This window comes from Melospiza melodia, chromosome 11 (assembly GCF_035770615.1).
Source record: "Melospiza melodia melodia isolate bMelMel2 chromosome 11, bMelMel2.pri, whole genome shotgun sequence".
Classification (NCBI taxonomy): domain Eukaryota; kingdom Metazoa; phylum Chordata; class Aves; order Passeriformes; family Passerellidae; genus Melospiza; species Melospiza melodia.
This window is the reverse complement of record NC_086204.1, coordinates 10,097,688-10,121,487: the sequence shown is the minus strand read 5'-3', so window position 1 is coordinate 10,121,487 and position 23,800 is coordinate 10,097,688. Positions and strand designations below refer to the sequence as shown.

Here is a 23,800-nt window from a genome sequence, read left to right as displayed (position 1 = left end):
GCAGCAAACATTATTAATTGGTCTGTATTTAACAGGTTCCTAATTATACCAGTCTGACTGACAGAAGTGGTGACCTTTCAAAACTGAAAATCAATCTGAGACAAGCACCCCTCTCCTTAAAGCACCCCTAACTTCAGTTAATTTTTCTGATTATTAGACTGATCTTCTCTTTGGGCCATTTTATCATCACAGGTATCAAAATCTGTATGGATGTTGCACTTAGCTAGAGAAGATCAGCAGCAGCAGCTTCAAAAAACATAAAAAGAAACAAGTATTTCTAGTTGTAGAAAGTTTTCAGTAGCAATTCTGTAAATATGGCCTGAACTGTACATTGAGCAACAGAGATATAAAACACTGAACAGGTTTTCATTCTCTTCACAGAAAAGAGAATCCAGTAAAGGAAAAACTTCTTTCTGAAGTTCTGAAGAACTTCTTTCAGTGAAAATACTGATTGCATCCACCACCACTGCAAAGATCTGGTATCAGCCATATGTCAGCTTTATCACTCTGTAACTGCAGTGCTCTTCAAACACTACCTTAGAGATCTAAAGCAATTTTTAAAAAGTGTGAGGGTTACTGTACCTGTTTCCTTCCCCTTATGGTTACTCATTATCTCGAAGAAAGGCTGTCATACCAGAAGAGATCAGATTTTACAGAAAGATTATATTAATAAACAGTTATTACACACATCTTACACAACACAACTCCATTCAAGGCTCTGCTTACAGCTGTATCTTATCATCAACTACTGCATTTGCAAACAGAGCCATTCCAAATGCTTAACATTTTATACAAAACCTTTTCACTCAAACTTGCAGCCATCCAGGACCCAAAAGTCCTTATGACCCTGAAATCTTACACTGCAACTAGAAACAACCAATTCCACAAAAACCAAACAAACAAAAACCAAACCAAAACCCCTCAACTCTCTGTAGTGTCCAGTAGATATCTGTAAAAAGATATTCTGTACTGTATTACAGATCCAGGTCACACTTGAATTAATTGCAGATCTTGCATCTACAGATCTTGCATCTACAGAATATACCCTCTGATAATGAGGAAATATGATTTTTTTTAATTTTTTTTCTTTACAGTCTAAATAAATCAGTTAGATCAATTACAAGTCAAAATAATTTATTATTGCTATTACTATTTATGAGCACTTAAATATGAAAGTGCTGAATGCAACCTGAAATCTTTTTGAACTGAATGTGGAATGTGGAACCTCTCTTGCCCATCCAGATGCTATTCATGTTAGCCCATCTCCTGCAGGCAGAGCAACAGCTACAAGAACTGAGAATCAGGAGGGTGGGATTACATGCTCTCCCATACCAGACAGTGAATGTGTGTGTGTGTTTGTAACACATCATCCACACACTCTGTTGTTTGTTTACTGTATTTCACTCACTGGTGGGGGAATGCAATATGTTAATGAAAGGATTCAACAGCTGGAGAAAATAATCATTGCAAATAAATATAGTGCTTTTGTATGTGACCTGATTTTTTATTGTTTCCACTCAGCAAGAGAAAAGCTACCTTTTTACCCACAGTAGTTTTATCATTAAGTGTTATCCCAGGAATACTTACACCAGTTGTTGCCATGTATAAAGGTTTAAAGACCACAATGTGATGATATGTGCAATACATGGGCCTGTGTAAGACAGTTTATCTTGAATTCTGGGAATAATTGATTGCATGCTGCTTTGAATGAGGTGCTGTATGTCCCTTTCTCAGAAAAGGAAATAAACACCACAGGGGATTGTGCAAGTTCTCTGGCTGGCCACATATGCTGCTATCACTTTTTCCATTCTCAATCTTTCCTTTCACCTCTATAGCATTCCCTTTTAAGAAATATCCATGCTATCCAGAATCAGATCAGAAATTCTTCGAGGACAAGGCCAGACTTCATCCTACATTTGTCCAGCACCTGGCCCAGCAAGACCACAGCTATGGAAAAGAGCCCTCCTAGAAACACAGAAGTAAGACAGTCACAACCACACAGAGGAGCAGCTCCTTCCTGACTTCCCAAGTAGCTCTTTCTTTCCTTTCCAAGTATTCAGAAAAACTTTCAGAAAATATTAACTTGCATCTGAACACCACAATTTTTCATATTGTGTCAGTGACCAACACATGGAGGTCCTCTGAAAATCTGATCATTTTATTCTATATATTAACAGCTCCCAAGTGTTTTGGAGCTTATAGTCAAAGCCAGGGGTATCTTTTCCAAACAACTTTCTCAGGCACTTGAAGTTCAAAGACCCCTAGTAGGTTTAAAGGAAAAAAAAAGAAAAGGCAAACAAAAAAAAACCCAAAACCCAAACCAGCAAAACCAGAAAGATAAAATAAATTCTGTAGGACACTGAAAAGCCTTTTCAGAGTTTCCACTGACGTCACCACTGAGGTGAGACTCAGGTGAGCAGCAATTCTATTGTGAAGAGAAACAGAGAGCATCATCTGCAGTGAGAGCAACTGAAAATGGCATTACTGACATGCATTTTGTTATGAAAATGTCTCCCTTGCTTGGTGAAAAGTGTGGTTTTTAGAAGCCATGGTTTGCAAGCAGTCCTTCCCTCGCCATTTAAGGCACCCTCCCACAATGACAACACACTTGATGACATCCACATTGTAAATGGTTTTCTTTCCAATATTAACACAAAAACTTCGACCAGCTACTGCACCAAACACTTGCCTATTTATTTAGGGCAGTGCAAAACTGCATCTTAGCAGGCCACTGAACTGAGCATTAATTACAGGAGGAAGACAAATGCAGCTGTTGCTTTTTTATTATCTTTTGCAATAATTGATGCACATATCTTGGCATTTTTCTCCTGAACTGTTCTATGATTTCTAATTAATTTAATGCATCATGTGTTGATTCAAAAGGCATCTGTAGATGACTTCCAGAACTGTATGCTTCTATAAATAATATCTTACTACATAGAAAAAACTTAAATATTTTATCACTTCAAAATCCTCATGGCTGAACCAACCAGTCTGCAGAAAAGTAAAAAATGCTAAATTTGGCATCCAAACAACACAGGGTTTTATGAAAGTTTCATGTCTGAGTATTACAAAGCCTTGATCCGTTACTGTCAAGGTTATATAACTCTTTACAAAATACACATTCACTTCCTTGAGCCGCCTCCCTTGTATTCAGCACCATTCCACTGTAAACCTTCTAAACTGTAGAGAGGAAGCTGACACTGGGTTAAACTGTTATTATTCATACATTTTTTTCTAAGAGCAGGAATATTGGATATCTCTCAGAAACATTTCTTTCTGTCATTTCATTAGCAGACAGACAGCAAAATCAAAAACGCTACTAATGTCTACTAAAGCATATTTCTTTCTGCTCTTTCACATCTTTCCCTCAAACTTTAACCACATTTCTTACCTCAGACTAAGACACCAGACTGCAGGTGTGTACAGGATGTAGAAACATCTTTCACTTCTGTTGAGGCAGCACAGTTGAGCACAGCAGCATTAATGAAGCTGCAAACCAAGTCAAGCTTTTTTCTGTACTTGTTAAGCAGTCTGAGATATCCCAAATAGCACTCTTCCACTCACACACATTGCACAGGCATGCATATTCACACACTGCATTTTGGGAGGAGGGACCTTGTGTACTGCATACAAGAGATCTAGGGCAATCATCTCTTACTGCCATCAGGGATCGAATAAAAAAAATCCACGTAATTTAAAAAATACACGTTTCATCATTTAAAGTCTTCCAAGAAAGTATGATATGAATAAAGAAATGCTCCAGATACTCTATCCAAAACTCATTAAAACCAGAAGATTTCTCTAAGATGCATACACATGTGGTTTTGCATTCATTTTAGACATCAAAGGTCTATCTTAAGAGGTTAGTCAAACTGCTGCAGTAGCAGCACTGGTCATCTTTCCTTTGGTCACATGAGTGTACGATTTTACATTATATGCTGACAAAGTCAACTTGGCCTGCACTTCTCTAGAACAGTTGTTCAGGGTTATAACTGCTACCACTGAGATTCCTAAAACACTTAATTTACTAGACAGGCTTCCTATTGTATTTACCCTTAGGTGTGGAGGATTGTTTCTTACATGAATCCTTTTGCAGCTGTGGTCTGTTTAGCACACCTCTGCTCATCCTCAGAGATGGGAAGTAAAAGGCTGGTGGTCCTGTTCTGGTGTCTCAAGAACTCATTGACCAGGTTCAGATATTTCACCCAGTAATGGGTAAAATGGACATTAAGTTGATATGATCATGTTTTACAGAATTTCAGATTTGCTAGGGTTAAGCACAATATGGGTTGTTCTTTACTCAGCACATAACTATCAGCTCCCCATTGACAATACCTGTGCCTTAGGACTGACAAAAAGGTATAAATTTATGTACAAGTCATTTGCCCCATACTTTTGCTTTCTTTGCTCAGATACTCTAGCCAAAATACTCTAATCCACAGCCAGTTTCATCGCATTAATTGGTGGTAGTTTACATGTTGCAAGACACAAGCATACCTGTAAATATTTAAGGAATTAGGACTCTACATTTTCGGCAAGGTAAGTGTTACTATCTTCAGTCTGACAGATGATGAAACTGAAGTCTGAAGAAATGAAAGCAACACTTCACACCAGGAGTTTCTGAGACAGCCTAGACTGCAGCTGACTTCTGTCTCTTAGATCTTATTCTAGAAGCCTGACTCTGCTTTGTTGTTTATCTTACCCTATTTTTCCCTACATAAATCTTAACTTTCAAGCCTCCAGAAACAGTTCAGAGTTTAATACTATCTTAAATATTCAATTCAGTTTTGCAGTGTGCATGATTACCTGGAAAGGCAATGCTAGCCCTATATTTTTGTTACATCTCTGCTGAGGTTCTGTATTATATACTTCTCTGAGTGTAAAAATCTTTGAACTCATACAGGACATATGCTCCAGTTAACTAACTACTATTTCCTTATATATTTTACGAAGAGCTTCATTGTATGGCTTCATTTTTCTATTAGACAGCTATTTTGATTATTTCTCTTACTGTCAGGAAAAGAATCTATTTCAAAAGGCAATTAAAAATATTCCTCCGTGGAGTCCACATTTTTGAAACAACAAAAAAGTCATTCATGCCCTAAAAAAGGTACCTCTAGAGCTCTTTGCAAGGCAGTGGGATTATGAATGAAGAACAGACAGATTGTGAGAGAAGTCTTTGAAACTAAAGAATAGAAACCTAAGCAAGCAGGCCAGCCGAGAAGGCACTGACACAGAGGGAATAACTGCAAGAACAGTACTGCAAAGTAGTGGTATAAAAGAAAAGAAGTGGATCCTGTTAGCTATACAACACTATGGATAATATAAGCTAGCACTGAAGTGCTCACAGCAAGTTTCTAAAATCCTGGCATTGAAGGCCCCAAACTGCTTTACTTGAAAGGGAAAAAAGCCTAGAAATAGATAAAATGCTGTAACAGTTACTGAAACACCAGTGAAAAAGACCTGTTTGCAAGTGCATGGATAGCCTGGAAATACATCAGGACATGCAGGCTAAAAGAACAGTCAAGTTGCAGGGAAATAAACAACTTTTGTAACTGTATTTGTTATTTTAATCTTGATATTTACAGGAGGAAGTCAGAGTTTTGCCACTCCTTAAAACTTCTCATCTTTTTTTTTTTTTGCACAGAAGTGTTTCAGGGCCTAAACTGAGCTTTGTGAGGCAACTACTTCCTCCAAAATACACTGGATGCACTTAATAAGTTTGTCTGAAAGAAAAAGCCTGCTTGATTTCTGTTGTATAGGACTTAAGATAAATCAGTGTGAGCGATGGGTGTCTCAGGAGGATGCAGGAAGCAGCAGAGCTCGGGGACAATCGCTGTCTCACGGGCAGAGTGGCAGTCACAGCGCCAGCAGCCAGCTCGGGGAGCCCATCTGCTCTGAGCAGGCACGAACACCCGCCCAGCCCTGCCTAAGCCATGCACTCCTGTAGCACACAGCCCCTGCTGGGGCTCAGAGGAGCTCACAGCCACTGAGCTGAAATGCTAGCAGGCCTTGTCCAGCACTTCACACCTTCCTGCAGCACTTCTCACTCCTCTGCTGTTTTGGGTTCCATCTCTGCAGCCACCCCCGTGCTGTGCTCTCCCCACTTTGGTTCTCACCCTAGGACTGGCAGCAGAGGAGGAACAGCCTCCCAAAGAAGGCAGAATGACTAAGTCTGCCCTTCTCTAACATGCAGACACTTCAGAGATACTTGAGGTAACTACACCAGGTAGTTGACTGAGTACAGAGAGTCAAGCCATGTCAGCAGACTTCAACGTGGGTGAATTTCTTCTGCCTTCCTGGCAGACCAGATTTATGCTTCTGAATATTTACTCCTAAAGTAGATAGAGAATGTAAACAGAGAAGAAACATTACCATGGTTTGCTGTTCTCTCCTAGCTCCCAGCAGGATTCAATAAATACCACAATGCAGCTGCACAGCAAAGGAAAACAAAATACATACAATGTATTCCCATCTTCAGCGTGGAGACTGCTGCTTTAATGCATACACATGCTACTGGACTAGCAGGCAGTTCTGAAGAGAGGTCATGGGAGTCAGAAAAACAGAGCTTGATTCCTGACACTCAGCACATTTGGAAAATCACTTCATCCTGTTTCCTCCCCCCATTTCTTCTGCCTTATTTCATTATACATGCAGTATTTCTAATATGCTTGCTGTTGATTTGTTTTTCAGAACCTTAATATATAAATAAAAGTTCACCAAATTGAAACTAAAGGAAATGGTTCCAAATACCAAACCACCAAGAGCTGGACCCTCTTTAGAACTGGTCTCTGCATGACAGTTCTTTTGGCTTTAGGAATACACTGGTAAAATATTCTTAGTATATCAATATACTGATGTGAGTGAACAAAAATGAACCAAACATGTCTTTTCCCTACTATGTAAGAAAGACTCGCTAGTCCAGAACCAATGTCTCTTGTGCTGTCTGCATCAACAGATAAACCTACAGCACATCCACAACCCAGCCATCTGCTTGTTATGTTTGAACAGGTCTAGGTTAATGAGTAAAAATAAATCAAATATTTAGTCAAAATCTGTATCTAATTCCAGAAAGTACGTTGTTAAGCCAGAGTTCTGCTGAGCTCCAACCAACCTGTGTCCTGCCTGTAGCTTAGGTATCACACCAGGAGGAAACTGAACTCCTTCCAGCTCAGCAGTTGTGTCTGGCCAGCCCAGGGAGCGAGCAGAGCTGCCAGGCACTTGTGTGCACACCTCTCCCTGCCTCCATTCACTGGGAATAAAGCACTGGGGTGGTGCACAGTGTGTAAAGCAGTTTGTTGTAAAGGGTTAAGAGGTCCCTAAGCACAGGACTCTGGGGTATGCATTTCTGAAACCCTCGAGTGTACCAGTACAACAAAAAAGAACAGTCCCAAACAGAACCTGCAGTGGGGCATCTGTAAGAGGACAGCATCAGTGGTGATGCTCTTCACTTTCTCCTACCTTAATATACATTCTCCTGCCAGAGCAATTCCCCTTATATTTTATCCCACGCATAAAATGAACCAATATTACCAAGTCCCACTGCTTAAAAAATTCAGTTGGCCAGACTCTTGCCAAGGGTATAGACTGGCCTGTGAAAAAGATTTTAATGGAAAATCAGAGCCATAGGATAAGCTATCTGAAAAGAAAATGCAACACTTCCAGCTGGAAACTTGCACAGCTCGAGCATGGAGACAACATGACCAGAATTTCAGGTTTTGACTGGGGTAGAGTTAATTTTCTTCACATTATCTATCTTGGGGCAATGTTTGGATTTATGGTGAGAAATGGGGTTAATAATCCAGAGATGTTTTCATTACTGCTGAGCAGCGCTTACACAGTCAATGCTTTTCCTGCTTCTCATACCACCCCACTACGGAAGGAGATTGTGGGTGCACAACAAGCTGGGAGAGGACACAGCTGGGACAAGTGACCCAACTGCCCAAAGAGATATTACATATGGCATCATGCTCAGTACTGGGAGCTGAAGGAAGGAGGAAGTGGGGACATTCAGAGTGATAGCATTTTTGTTCCCAAGTAACATGCAATGGTGCCCTGCTTTCCTGAGGATGGCTGAACACCTGCCTGCCCAGAAGAAACAGTGAATTGATTCCTTACTTTTTGTTCTTCTTTACCTATTAAACTCTCTTTATCTGAACCCATGATTTTTCTCACCTTTTCATCCAATCCCACTGGGAGGCAGTGAGCATGCAGCTGTGTAGGGCTGAGTTACCACCTCAGGTTAAACCACAACAGCTCCTTTTGATGCCCAAAAGAGCTCAGAAGGTTCAAGATAAGAGCTTTGATTGGAATGTGTTAGATGGAATTTATAGCTGTTATTGCTCTTTGGCTGCTCCTGTGCTTGCCCTGGGCTTGATGCCTTACAGTACATCAGGGCAGGGCTCATCTGTGGCTGCTTTTTGCTTTCCCTCTGTGGTGCTGCTGCTCCCCTCACTCTGCTGTGCTTGAGGACATTTTGAGGACAGCCATGGTGCTGCACAGGGACTGGCACATGGCCAGGGCATCGCTGCTGTTTCTGTGCTGCAGTGCTGGACATACTGGAACTCCAGTGTGAGCTTGAGTCAAAGGGACTGTGACCTGTGGGTGAGCCCACGCGGGAGCAGGATATCCAGAAGCTTCTCTGGCCATTAATAAGTCCACAGCAGAGCAGGTACCTCTGGAAGTGCCTGTGGCTGGGGCCGTGGCTGTGTCAGTGGACAGCAGGGGCACCCCTGAAGGCCTCAGGGGCCAAGGCCAGCTCTGTGCTGCAGCAGGGACACCTTGAAGCACCAGTGGCTGTTCATGGGGCCCTGCTGGAGCGCCTCAAAGGGTGGGGCCATGGACAAACCCACAGCAGGGCAGGAGCAGCCTGCAGGGACTGCAGCCAGGAGCAAGGCCAGGCTGGACAGGATTGCTTTCTGAGGGGACAGTGGCTGTGGGTGAGGCCGTGCTGGGGCAGGTCTATCTCCAAAGGTCAGGGCTGTGGACAGGACTGTGCTGGAACAGCTGCCCCTCAGAGCTCCTTGGCTTGGATAACCCCATACACCAGCAGGTGTGTCTGAAGAGACTGCCTCATAGACAAGGCTCCACCTGGAGTACATACAACCCTAAGGGACTGCAGTCTGTGGGTAAATCCAAGCTGGAATAAGGGCAAGGGGAAGAGTTCATTGCATTGTTAAACCCAATAGGGAGTGGGTAAGAGATTGTAGTAGAAATACCTTTAAATTGTTGTAACCTGTGATTTGAATTGCATGTTATAGGAATTATTATAACAAGAACCACCCAAACCTATGGAGGAAAAACCTTACAAGGAACAGAGCAAGTGCACCAGGAATCCAAATTGAGCTGGCTTTGATGCCCAATAACCACAAAACAAATCACCTCTCCTGTCCTGAGTATCACCACAACACAGAGCCCAAAGTCATGGACTAAATGGACTCAATGGAGGTGTGGTGGACATCTCATGAACACTTTGCAGTGGTGTCTGTGTATTACACCAAAGGATGGGAAGGCAGGTGATGGTTATCTACCTCTATTATCAACATGGATTTCAGCACAAACCCATACTAGCTACTGTGTCCAGTACACTTTCCCAGACAAAACCAGCACAGAGTGCCTGCAGAAGTTTGATACTTTTAACTTGGGGGGAAAAAAAAAAAAGTCACACCCAAAACTATCAAGCAATTATTTAGTTTCCTGAAATAAAGGAAGTGGCTCAAAACTGGGCGAAAGCTTTTGAAAGCTGTCAAATTGCTAAAACTTTTGTGGAGAAGGGGGGAAACTTGAAATAATGATTTAATGGAAACAGTGCTTGTTCTGCTAGCATTTCTTTTTTCTAAAGGGAAGCAAAAGTGTTTTTCTGATTTTTCTGGCTTGGGTTAGGGGTTTTTGGGGGAGGGCTTTGGGGTATTAGTCGTTTTTTTAGGGTTTTTGATTACCACTACATGTCTCTTTCTTATCAGAAAAATTAATTGGACACATGCTCTTTATTTGAGGGATTTACACCATGAAAAGGCCTTTGTGCAGGCTCTAACTTCTATTTTGTTTGGTTTAATGTAGTTTGATGCTCTAAAATGTGAATTGGTGATTACAGAAATTAAGTGATATTCTATAGGATGTCTGAGCTTGTGGAGGAAGTAAGACAACATTGAAATTTCTCCTGCTAAGTTTTCAAAATCACTAGGTACAATAGGTTGCTGGAAAATAATTTTAGCAATAACAAAAGTCCAAATGCCCATCAAACACTTACAATCAAGTGCCTGATAAGTGATTGCCATAAAACCAAAGCCTACGCCATCCTTTCAAATTGCTGCTCCTCCATTAACAAACCCCTCCCTAAGAGACTGCCCAGTGTCCCTTGGCCACAAGGCACAGCAATCTGCACAGCAAATATGAAGTATAATGGCTCTGTCACCCTGTACTTGATACTACAGCATGAGATTTAATTAAGTGTAGTAAAGAGGAGTTAAAATATTTCCTTGAGGCTCTTCAGTTTAGAAAATGTAGGGATGAACTGGCTCACATCAGACTACTGTTGTGAACAGAGAAAAATAAATATTACTTGAAATAAAAAGCTACTACCCATTTATCTGTCTTCCAGCCCTCTCTGTCAGCTAACACGTTGACTGACTGTGGAGGTGGCTGAGAGCAGACAGTAACCTGCCTTTTCTGGAGAAAAGGTAGCAGTGGGAAGTCTCAAAAGGACTTATAAAATGGAAAGTAGGACAGCAGATTAAAAAAAAAACTATAGGAAAAAGCAAGAGCTTTTGTTCTCTTCCTCTACAGTGCAGCATTCACTTGTTTTCTTATAATCTCCAGCAGCTACCAACCAGATTTATGCAGTGCTGTCTGTTCAGAGACTTTGAGGGACAAGAGAGCTAATGCTCAGGCTTCAAATGCTCTTCTTAGCTGGTTATCAACTAAAGGCAGATCATTTTGTTGCTTACATCAGTATAAACCTGGAGTTACTATAGTGAACATGAGGGTAGAAGCATGAATAGATTCAATGTAAACGAAAAGATATTTCAGCCCTGCATATAACGGGCTGCCATTTCAGAAAAAATATTTCAAGCCACTTTGCGTCTGCCATCAACTATCTCAAATTACATTACTAGCTAAACTGATGGAAGATACATATACATAAAATGTTGCATTTTCTTCTGAAGAAAATATTTTCTTGAACAGGAAAAAAAATTATTTTCTTTACATTAAGTATTACCTCAAGACTAATTGTTTTTCTTGCTACTCTTTATCTGTAGCATCGAACATGTTTTGCAAGATCATCCTCTTGAGCTCGATCTTTCTCTTAAAAAGTCAAGCAACAAATTCACCAGCACTAAGGTAATTAAATATTCCAAAGACTATTTAAGGAGCAGTTTTTACAAAGAAAATAAATAATGTTTTACAAAATAAGTAATTTACCAATAGTAGAGATTAATTTACAACTTTTAGAACTTGTTACTAACCCTCCTGCAGTAAAAAAAAATCAAAACTTGAGGAACTGTAAGCAGATTCTGCGATCAGGGAGTGGATAACATTGATGGGAAGACTTTTTTCTTGAAGGATTTAAACACAGAAAACCAGTACTACATCATGAGATGAAGCTAAACATGAAAACTACACGGAACAGATTTATAGAAGAGACCTAAATGTATTCTTTTTCAAATTCAGCTACAAATGTGGTTGTTGTTTTAAATGGTCTGTCTGACTCTCACATGGGACCACGCGGGAGACATTTTAGCCTCATACATGATGCACCAGTCCTCCTGACCTAGGTTCTTACACCACTGCATACAATTGCATTCTAATTTCTGAACCAAGATGGTATTTCTGCACTTTGCAAAGCTTTTCACTGGTTTTACATCTACAGAGGATACTGAGGGATCAAAATGAGAGAAAGAAAGATCAGTTTGTGACCTACCTTTGAGAAAAGCATCCTGTCCCAGAAATGCAACACCAAATGCTAAGAGTTTAAGCCACAAAAACATGGTTATTTCTGGAAATCAGGCGTATCCTTATGAAACAGCATGTGTCTCTCTGGAAAGCAAAATAAATGTTATCTGTCTGCAAAAGAATTTCTTCACAAAACTTGAACCCAGAAGGAGACTAACTAGGCACATACATTGCACTGCCTGCTTATCTGTGAAGGAGCTGCTTCCTCTGTTACCCTAACTAACCACTCGCAAACTCGCAATGCACTGTAGTGATGTCAGAGACAATTACTTCTTCAAAAAAACTTCTTTCAGTTTCCAGGAAGTCAAAGGGGTTTTTCTTAGGTTCCTGCAGTAATACTTAGCTTCCTTAATTCAACTAAAGTAGATTATTTTCAGCTATTTCTCCCCTTGTACTTAGGAGCTACACAAGACTTCACTTTTCATAGGACTGGATTTAGCCAAGTCACTTTTTTCCCATCATGTGCACTTTCCTTCTCACATTCACGGATTCCCATATATGTTATGTATGTTTCTTGAGATTTCTCTTGAGAGAAAGAGAAACCCTAACCACGAGTCACCAAAACACTTGTTCTGACAACAAGGCCTTCATAAAAATGCATCCTCAGGTGAAGTAATGATGATTAAATGAAAACCATTGAAACATGGGGTTGAACTAGATGATCTCTAGAGGCCCAGTCCAACTCCTAACTATTTTGTGATTTGGTGGGATGTATTTCTGAATCTTTCTACAAGGATGTTCTTCTGGGTATGACAGTCATACACAACAAATGGATAGAGGCAGTCCAGTTCTGTTTTCTGTAATGTTTAGAATTGGAGAACTCAATACAATTCTTTACCATGGTAGTGCAGGAGAATTGTTGTTGCTTTCATGGACTTAATACAAGGTACAGCACAGGCATTTTCCCTCACTGCATGCACTGAGGCAGTTCTCAACATATTGGTAACAAATGTCCCTTATCTGGTAGATTACAAGGGGAAGAAATGTTTGATTGCTTCTCTTATTGAAGATCTCAAGGTTCTAAAAGAACCAGCAGAACTCTGTCATAAGACAGATAAAGAAGAGAATACCTTTGTGCTGCCTATTCCTAAGTCCTTCAGAGACTTCCTAACAACACACAGGAAAAGGTTGCAAAAATTCACTTAATTCACAAATGACATGACTGAATCAAACTCCTCAGAAGATTAAATACATCTTCTACAATTTTGAGTCAAGTCTTACAACACAGACCAAAATCTTAGCTTTCATTAAGCAGTATGTCTGTATACAAAGTGGCTGTAATAATAATTATATTTTAAATGTGTTCAGAACAAAACTGATCCAATGATATTGACACTCCAGATACTCTAATTTTGATATAAAATAACTTCATCATTCTGGAGTTGTCACAAATTAAATTTGGACTACAGCCATACACTGCCTGCAGCCCTGACATCTCAGTCCCTTTTATCCTAGACAAAAGCAGGACACCAGCACAGCTGACATGTGCCATCTGATGGGCAGAGTGCATGCCAGCCTGTGAAGAATTTCTCATAAAGGTTCTCAAAGAGAACCAGGCTCCGTTCCCACCTGACCTTCCCCAGTAGTTTTATACAATCTCCACTCAACTCTAGTTGCAACCCCAACACAAATTCCTGCAGAATGGATCTTTTCTGGCTGTGAGATATTTACAGAGCTTCCACAGCACTGAAATATTGCACTATGCCCTATATATTATTTAGTGAAAACATCACACTCTCCAGTGATCCCACTGTTCTAGGTATACTGCTAACCATAAACTATCAGCTGTTAAAATTAATGACCAAAGTTACAAATTTACAAAAGGGGGATACAGAACTGTTGGAGCAAGTCCAGAGGAGGGTCACAAAGTTGATAAGAGGATTGGAGCACCTTCCCTATGAAAACAGACTGGGAAGGTTGTGGCTGTTAGCCTGAAGAAAGTCGTGTGAAGACCTTGTCTGAAGGGGCCTAGAGGGAAGCCAAAGGACACTTCACCAAGAAGTGTAGTGACAGGACAAGGAATAACAGGTACAAGTTGAAAGAAGGGAAACTTAGGTTAGATATTAGGAAGAAAATCTTTAGTGTGAGGATCGTTACTGGAGCAGTTTGTCCAGGGAGGTTGTGGATGTCCAAACACCGGCAGTGTTCAAGGCCAGGCTGGCTAAGGCCTTGGGCAGCCTGGTCTAGTGGAGATCTCTCTGCCCACTAAAGGAGGGTTGAAACTGGATGATCTTCAAGGGCCCTTCCAACTTTAACATTCTATGATTCTGTTAGAACTCGTGAAGTCTTTTTCCAGACACAAACTGCAGTCTCCTTTCCCAAGGTTAAATCCAGAACTTTCCTTTTGAGGGAAGAAGAGAATTAATTTACTCCACTTGCACATTAAACAGTGGACTGTTAAAATAAATCCTTTCTCAGGACAGAGCCTGAATTTTTAATTGGCCAACATGATTATGTCAGTATGTAACTACAGCAGTATACTTCCCCTGTCCTGGAAAGAATCAAAGCCAGAACCATCCATTTGTATTAATAAGGATTTCTAAAATGACATTAAAAATGTTCAGCTGCTAAAGTTACCCATTTCTTTGGAAGTCTTTCTCTTTTGTACTCATCCCCCTGGGTAACCTGGGAGGGAGGGTCTGGTTCTCTCACTGCTAATAAGACCACAGCACTGGAGCCAGGAGCTGTGATCCTCAAAACACTCCACACACCCATCTACGTGCACAGCTTCTCATCAGACAGCAGACAAAACTGCTGTAGGTGCTCAGTGACTGATGCTAGACTGTGCAAAAGCTGTGCCCAGATTCCAAACAGTCTTGAGCTAGCTGAGAGACACCAAAGTCTCTCATAGCCTCCACAGTCCCTGCTAACTTGCCTTCTACCAGGAGGTGTTTCTGTAGCTCTGTTTTGTAAGTGGTGTGGCCCAGAGGCATTAGACTGTAGGGTGTGACAGAGAGAAAGGGGACAAGCACGAATGCGTGACACTTCTGCCCCAGAACAACTCCACCATATGCTAATGCAGCTAAAAAATACCTTATTATTCTTTGGGGAGAAGCCAAGGAGCTGCCTCCTATTCCAGTGAATGGTAGAGCAAAGTAGAGAACATCCATAAAGCTCACCACTATTTACCCTAAAAGAAGGAAAAGCATGAACTCTTCAACCATGAGATATTATTCAGAGAGTCCCCTTTTCTACTCCAAGAGTGTTCCCCAAACCATTCCCTATCTCTGCCTGGTACTACTGAGCCAGGAGGAAATAGACTGGAAATATTAAAGCAAGGCAACAGTAGCAGTAACCAGGGTATAAACAGCATCTTAATACAGCCACAAGTCAAATAAATTTGTGCCTCAGGTTTGATTGTCACAGGTTGCCACCAAAGATTGGCCCACCCTGCATCTGCCACCAGATACCAACAGCCACACTTCCCCTGCACTCTGACACCTACGGGGCCTCTGCCACCCACAAATGACCATTGGTGCTCAGTGTGTTTAATGCCACACATTAAACACAGGAAGCAGGACTGAAAGATGCTAGTGAAACCTCACTGTTCTCTCTTCATATGTTTTCATGCTGCTCAATTTCACCCTGTGTTCATTTCCCTAAGAGTTTAGCCAGATAACACTGCAGCATTCACATTCCTCACACAACACAGCTTCTGAGTCCAGATTATTGAAGTCATTATGGTTTCACTTTGGCATCCATCACCAAGAATTTTAACTGGGATTTATTTGGTTTTTGGAGGGTATAATGGCATGGAGGGGGAAGATTAATTCAGGCAATGGTGTTCTTCACTGGTACCTAAACCTAATGCTGTTTTCTGTTAATGCATTTACAAAATGTAGTATGAATTAGTTTTCGTGTTTTCCTTTTGTTCAGAGGCCTTGAAAGAATAAATTACAAAGCATGTAACTAAATAAAAAGTAAATTCTCTACATACTCCATACATCATTTGCATTTAAAGTAATGCAGATTTCTTTTTGCATAATTTCCCTTGCACTGAAGTCATCTCATATGACTCAGCTCACTTACAGTGATGTTCAGCACACTGCATATCAGAATTTAGCAGTTCACAGAAACTGAAGTCACATGCTTTTGCAAACACTAAGGGACAGAGGATAAATTTACCCCAAGGGCAACTGTTTAAATCAAGGGGGCTACCTGCATTACGCATTTTATCCAGTAAAATTAATGTGACAGTCTTACTGTGAAAACATTGTTCATGCTAGAGAACATATCTTATAACAGTCTTAATGTTTCACTGAACATTTGCTAAGAAATCTATTTTTTACATACTTTTCCAGGCTTGTTTTCAATTGCCAAGAACTATTTCCTGAAGAAAGAAAACATTTCTACTTAATGTGTCATATTGGATCAAATTATTTTAAGGTCAAGAGTAAACAATAGAGCTCTTTGAGCAAGCATACTGCTCTGCTGCTATCAACCCTCAGGCAAGGATGATTTGACATCTTCACTTCATATGTTGCCTGCATGATCTGTGCTGTACCTGCTCAGGACAGAGAACGTATTCTGGTATCCCTGAGGCACTCTGCACACAATCTGGCCCAAAATGAGCAATAAGCCTACAAGAAGCTCTTGCAATTGCCAGGCACCTACTTCTTGCTTACACATAAAATCAATGCAAGATAACAGTGGGCTCAGTTATTGTGAAATGAACGTTCTTGAATAGCTTCTTTTAACATGCTCACTTAGAATTGCTACCCTTAAACAGTGTCAGCATAACCATAAATCCTGGGATTTGTTAGATTTGTGTTGACCATCTGCTCTGCCTCCTGGTTATGAATGGGTGCTGGATGCTGAGAACAGCTCAGGATTTAGCTTTGTATAACGTGTTCAACTATTGCCCAGTGAATGAGATAGTTTTATAATATAAAACATCAAATAAACATTTTTATCTGTAGCATCTTTTCTTTGTATCCTTCCATGATTCACTTTGAAAGGGAAAATGAAAAGAAGGGATGACAATTAATTGAATATTTGCTTCCCCTGGACCACTTCTTGAACTCTCATTCTGAAGAGCTCTTCAACAGTGGCAGATTTTTTCCTCCTCTTAGTCCGATTCTGCTTTTTCCCCCCCAGTTTCATTTCCTAGTACCAACTTCTGGGTTCTATAGGCACTCATATGACTGTCTCAACAAATGAAGAACCACAATTTTAAAGGGCAGTGAGCTGAATTCTAGGCAGAGCATTGTCCTCTGAACAATCAGGCTGAAATTCAGGAATACCACCCCAGCTGGAGGTACTAAACAAGCTCCCTCTGTGCAGGGTCTCCCCTGTCACATGCACAAAACCCACCCTGCCTTCAGCTGATGGCTTGGTATTAGCTAATCTATACCTGCTGGTTCATTTTCCCAAACTATATGCAGAAGTATACTTAATTACATCACACTCTGCAGTAAATGCTATCTTACCTGCACCATAAAGTCACAGTTGGGCCATGTTTGCAGAAGGCCTGACAGAACATGAGTAAAGCAATAGTAGCACCTGACAACACAAAAGAACCCACACAGAAAAAGAAGAAAATGCTTAGTCTTTTCCAAAGTCTTTACATTCTGGTTTCATTGCAGATCATTGGGTATTCCCTTATCTCTTGAATATTGCTTCCTGTGTGCTCTGCACCAAATACAATGACCAGTCTGTTTATTCTGAAGGTAATACACAGGGTGGGCTCTTTTTTTTCATCTTTTTTTAATGCTCAACTTTAGCTGAAGCAAGCCAGGACCAGGGTCAGGGTAGGCTACTGAACCCATGTTTCAGACTATCTTCCTACAATATGCTACTTCTGAGCTAACTGCTCTCTAGTCTTTGTTGTAAATGAGCAGACCAGCTTGCTTTCTGTGAGTTCTGACCCCCCTTTTCTGTTTTTCCCAAGCAGGAATCTTCTGTGATTTTAACTTCTGTTTTCTTTGCTTCTACCACTGTGTCCTGCTTCCACCCAGACTGCTCCTCACCTGGGGTGCCAGATTGATTGTCACACCCTATTAGCTGCACTCTACAAGCTGTCCTGGTGTTTCACTATCTGTCAGATGACAGTGCTTATAGCCAAGAGTATTTGTGTGCATTTTTCCAATAAAACACAGGATTACCCTATAGCAAATGTTTTTCTAACATCCCAGCTATGATTATGTTTTGGATGGAGATGCAGTCCCACTGCTGATTGTAGTCATTACTGTATAGAAGCACAAAATGCCTTTGAGCAAGGTATTTATAGGCATAAACCACAAATCTTTACCTAGCAGGCTGGTCTGCTCACAGTGATGCTGTCGGTCATCTTCTGATAGCCCATCTCCTGCCCTTCTTCACATTGGGACATGATTTTCTCTCTGGGGCTGTCCAAAAGGGTTAGAGAGATGTCTCCAAGAACAAGCATGTGGCAGGCATTACTTCTCCCTCAGTGGCTTGTCAAGGAACTACTGCTATAAATCTACAAGAGTCTGAGAGATTTCTATAATCTAAACTCACAATAGTCATCTTTGAATTTGAAACAGTTAGGAACCCAAAATGATCCCACTGATTTATTTACCTGCATCAGGGTACATCAGGGTCGGTGTCTCCCTCCCTCAGTTTCCATGCCTTCAAGCCATTCAGTTTATTTGTTTCACACACACTACAAGCCACCTTAAAATGTCACAACTTCATAGTGCTGATACTCTGGAAAAAACAAAAGTCTGTCTAAAGATGCACTGGATGTCTTGGTTTATTCTCACACTAAAAAAACCCCAGAATATTTAGCAAAGACAATAAATTCTAAACTTTAAAGTAAAAGAGTAATGCAAAAGTCATTCATGTAATTGAAAATATTTCTTAATCACTTCCTGTTAATGGGCATAATTAGAGTCAGCTAACAGAGGTGCAAAAATATTGGATATTTACTTTGAAAATAACAATCATGCAAACAGTAGACATGTGCGCGACAAATTTTGGCAGAGTCAAGCAAATATTTGAGTGACTTACAACAGGTAAGAGAAAAGAGTGCATTGGGAAGACAGGCACTGACATAAATAGATTTTTTTTGATATTTGGATTTTATAGCTAATTTCTATTTCACTAAAGGAGATTTCACAATAAGCACTCAATGACATTTTGCACAAATTGGCTATTTTAACTGGGTCACAAAGCTCAAGAAACATATTCCTGAGGCCTTATAAATACATGCAATCTGTGCATACAGTGCAATAGAAGAGCCAAAAATAACCAGAAAAGGATGGTGGAAGGGGAGGAGGGGAGGTTGGTAATCCCATGCTGTGATATTCACCAAACACCTGGAATTCTCAGTGTAAACCACTGAATCACAAGAGAAGCAAAACAGTATCAGAGTCATTTGTTTTAAGAAAAAAAAAACCCTTTCCATGTTTCTCATAAAACAGGACCCTAAGAAACAACACAATTTCACAACTGTTTTATAACATGTGCTCATGTGTACACTGCCAAAATTCTAGTCTCTATCAAAAAAAAAAAAAAGGCAAAAAACCTAGTACCACTATTGTTTTTTAAGTTTTATTCTAAAAAGTGATAAAATGCTGGCAATATAAATTATTATCAAGAATAGCTCATTTTTCCCATACCAAGCTCAGGCTGATATACTAATTTGGTAATGTGCTCTCACTCCCCAGATCAGCATAAAATATTTGCACATCCTCTTTCTGCCTTACAGCAAGTGTTACTTCCTACACTTACTAGGTTAGGAAATATCACAGAAGATGAAACTTCATGCAACAATTATTTAGCAAGAGTCTCTGTCTGTTTTTGTCTTCTTCTCATAAGAAGATCCTCTTTAGAGTTTATGAGATTCTCTATTAAAAATACAGAGGCATTATTTAAAAATTATTTTGATGCAAACCAAAAATAAAGAGCCAGTTCCTAGAACAAAGTCAGTCTGTCAAACCTACAACCTGGTAAACAAAATGTAAGGCTTCTCCTTCAGACTAAGCTATGCTGAGCAATCTGAACCTCATTTTAGTTTCATAGCCCAGCCTAATTTTCAGTTTGCTGAGGCTCAGAAAGTTGCTCCACACTGATCAATAGAGACACTTTCTGGAGGGGTGAATTTTCTGAGAGACTTTACCCACTCCATCAGCACATTGTCATTTTAGGTGGAGGAGACCATGGAAAAATACAGATTCACAAATAAATTTGCCTAGGAAAAGCAAATAACCTGTTCATTTTCCTTTCCTTCTTCTACTCTAAACAGGAACAAATTAAAGACAGATGATAGCAAACAAAACATGACCTGCCTGCCACCCACTGTCCCTGATCAAAGAATCCTTGGTGCTACTCCTTGCTCTCAGAACCTTCCCTTCTCCAAACTTCCCACATCAGTCTGAAAAAAATCCTAAACTATCTCACTACTCTTCACAGACAGTTCACCTTCTTGAATCATGAATCTGTAAGGTCAGACTTACACTGTATTGTAGCTGGAAATACCTTTCACATACTGCTACAATTTTTAGGCACCAAAACACCAGTCCTGAGGAAAATAAGCTCCGTGCATATTTCTGCATGAGGAACACAAGCAGGGTGAGAAAAGAGAAGTTCAAAAACAAGGTGGGAAGAGCTTTTCTCTGCTGCTTCCACAATGGCCTCTGCTCTACCCCAAGAGGTAACAGGAAGTAGAAAAAGTAGTTTTGAGAAAGCCTGGGTTGTATACATGGCCTAGCTCATGTCAGAAATTTGAGCAGCTGAAAATGTACATATTCTTTGTATAACCATACAACCATGGGATCTCTCTGAAGATCATGCATCTATTCTTATTTACCTATTTTAAATAGTTCTATCCTTTCATTAACATTCAGACTAATTAAGGAGCAAAATAGTTTTGTTTTCATGATTTACAATAGTTAAATTATGTGAAACCAGTTTTATAAATTATCTACCAATAACCCAAACCACCTACAACCATTTATTGAACAAGTAAGAGCTCAAAAGGAAAAACAAAACCCCAAAATCCTATCAAATAGATGATTTATCTTGAATCCCAGCAGATACCCACTTAAACTACTGACAGTACTTCTTATGCTGTACTTGTAAAAAATGTATGTAGCTGAAGCAAGTTTTGTTTAACTGCAACATCAGATATATTTAATACCTTTACTGTTGTGAAAGGTCACCAGCAGTGTTTTTCAAGATTGCTAGATTAAGACTATTAGACCAAATAAAGCTATAACTGAAAAACAATAAAAATTTCTGACTGCTGCTTCTTGCTCTTGCCTCAGCTTGGCCCATAAATCGCTGCTGCTCTCAGCTTTCCAAGCTGGTTTCACTCTGTGGTTCCTGTATGATAATTACCAAGGCCCAGAAATGGTGCGGAGCTGCAAAAGTCATAACTGAGGAACTGAATATAACCTTCTTTTCCAGCTAAGTGAAATTCCAGCTACATCAGTGAAGCCACAATTTCATTTATGTTGTCTCTGGTAGCTCTCTTTGCAGACGGACTTTCTGGAGATCAGCTAAGGCATTTTGATGCAGCCCACTGTGGGTCCCTGAAGTAAGGAATACTCTGGGAGCTGAAAACGGCAGTGTTGATATCCTGGCCCTCAATCCCCAACCTCAATTTAACACACTGAAACACTTGAGGTGAGTCCATGCCTCCTTACCTTTGGATTGTTTGGATTTAAAGATTGATCCCTTGGGAACAACCTATCTGATATCTCAGCTTTCATTCTGTACATCAGAGGTACCAAGCTCCTTTTCACCAATCTCCCTGCCACAGGTGCCAGCACTTTCTTACTGAAAGCAGAAAAGTACAGAGACAGATAAATACCATGCATATTCTCATCTAAAGACTATATTACAGATTTGGCAAAACTTTTAGAGACAGATGCCTCAGGTTTTCCTCAACTGATAAGCTGCTTTTTTAGCCCTTGCCACAATACATTGGGTGATTTGAAGCTTGCACTGAACTAAAGCACACCTGACACTGAATCCCAGGTGCTGCAGGACCTACAAACCCTGCTCTGAGGCAGGGGAGATGTTGCAGAAGTGTGCAGACATTTGAAGTTCTGTCCAGTCCAAGTGCTCAGAGCACATCTCTCGCTCTTCCTGGCCCCTGGCTGCTCTTTCAGCTTGTCAATACCTCCCTTTTGACAGGACAGGACTTTTGTATGGAGCAAAATGATCCATTACACAGCTCTCCCAAAACACTTTGGGGCAGCACCTTTGATGGGGTGCATTTTATCTCTCAGTGTGTCTCAGCTTGTACTTCAATCACATATTTTAATCTACCTGTGGTATACACAGTTACCCTTACCTGCTGAAGTGTGAGGTCAAGTTTTCTATGTTTAAAAAGATATCGCTGTTGCTTTATGGCTGTTTCTGCAGGATTGTGTGGAATAATTTGAACGCTTTCATCATTGGATGACATACACTGTCAGTGCAGAGATTTGTGCTGTCCCTCTCCTAAGCTGAGGACAAGCACTGACAGAGGCTTTCTTTTCTCCCCAGCTGTGCCTGGACAGAGCAGTGCTCAGGGAAGGGCACCCTTCGGCCGCCAGCTCTGTGCAGCACACTCGTGTTCTGGTCAAGCAATGCAATTGTGAGTGGGAGGGAAGGAGAGGAGAGGGAAGAGGAGAGCAGAGGAGAAAAGCAGATCATGGAGCAAGAAGTAGTGGTCACTGAGAGCTGTACATATGCAAGCAGGATGCTGTAAAAATCTCAGCAGAGAAAGCACAGGACACCAGTACAATGCAATGTGCTTTTACTACACCCAGCTCCACCCAGACGTCACGCTGCTGGGCCCTACCCTCAGCTCTACAGGCATTTGTGAAGTCCCAAGAAGTGTTCCAAAGGGCAATGATCCACAGGATTCTCAGTGTATCTGTAGGTACATACAGGAACATGTATATGACTATGTAAAGATGCATGAAGTTGCAGACTAGTTGCCATTTCTCAATGGAAGTGTTATCAGGTAAAGATGATCCTTTAAATGTTTTGTGTTCCATGCTGCACAAGAACCTCTGAGCATATACTTGTTTTAAGCAGCTCAAAGTGCCCAGCTCAGCAAGGGTCATGTTCAAATTTGCTGCTAAAATTAATGTCAATAGCATTTAAAGGGTCTCTTCTTGCAACCTTTTAGTTCTAAGAACCAGAGCAAATACATATCTAGCAGGAGACACGGCAACTTAGATTTATAACCTGACCTTGAATTATGGGAAAGTGTTTTATAACGTTCCAGATTTATGATTTTATTTCCTGGAGACCCTGACTATAAAAATGAGACTGGACTTAAAGAAGAAAGTATACTTCTGGTTTTCTTAACAAGGTGTCCTGAGCTGTATATCTTGTAACAAAAACCAGACAATCTTTTAAGAAATCTATGTTCTTCCTTAATTGTCTCATAGCTAAAGGCTTTAAAACCAAGATGAGCTATGTACTTCCTCACATCCGCAGATGCAGAGACACTGAGCACAATTCTAGCTTTTATTATGCACATTTCTTGAGAGTATTAGATTCTTTTTCTCCATATCCAAATTTTAAAAGTACCTTTTCTCTTTCTTGATTTGTAGCCTACACAATCTTTGCATCATAACGTTTGTAAATTTTCAAATTTATATCAAGAAAAATATCCATTCTTAGTTTCAATAAAAATTCAGAGGTAAATGCTTACAGTCTTATGGACTCACTTTTTCCATGATGTGTAAACAAACCATTTGTCCTGCTATCATTAAAATTTTCTAGAACAGGATTTCACTACAGAAAACTCAAATAAAACTGTTATTCACTTGACAGCTTACACTGATAATAACACTCATGCTTATACTTAATTATTCCTTCTGTTTAGGAGTCAAGACCAAAACCTACCTTTAAGTTATTGCATTCTTTTCTGTTACAG

General features: G+C 40.4%; 1 protein-coding gene across 2 annotated transcripts in view; it reads right to left on the bottom strand.

The window, feature by feature from the left end:
* Positions 1–12,194, bottom strand: part of PTPRC (protein tyrosine phosphatase receptor type C) — a 57,157-nt gene extending 44,963 nt beyond the window's left edge. For both annotated transcript variants that reach the window (XM_063165542.1, XM_063165543.1), the window contains exons 1-2: positions 12,125–12,194; positions 11,924–12,039 (exon numbers count right to left, since the gene is read on the bottom strand). In XM_063165542.1, coding sequence (XP_063021612.1) covers positions 11,924–11,990 — 67 coding nt within the window. In that variant the 5' untranslated portion in view covers positions 11,991–12,039; positions 12,125–12,194. The remainder of the gene's footprint in view (positions 1–11,923; positions 12,040–12,124) is intronic.
* Between the last annotated feature and the right edge of the window lie 11,606 nt (positions 12,195–23,800).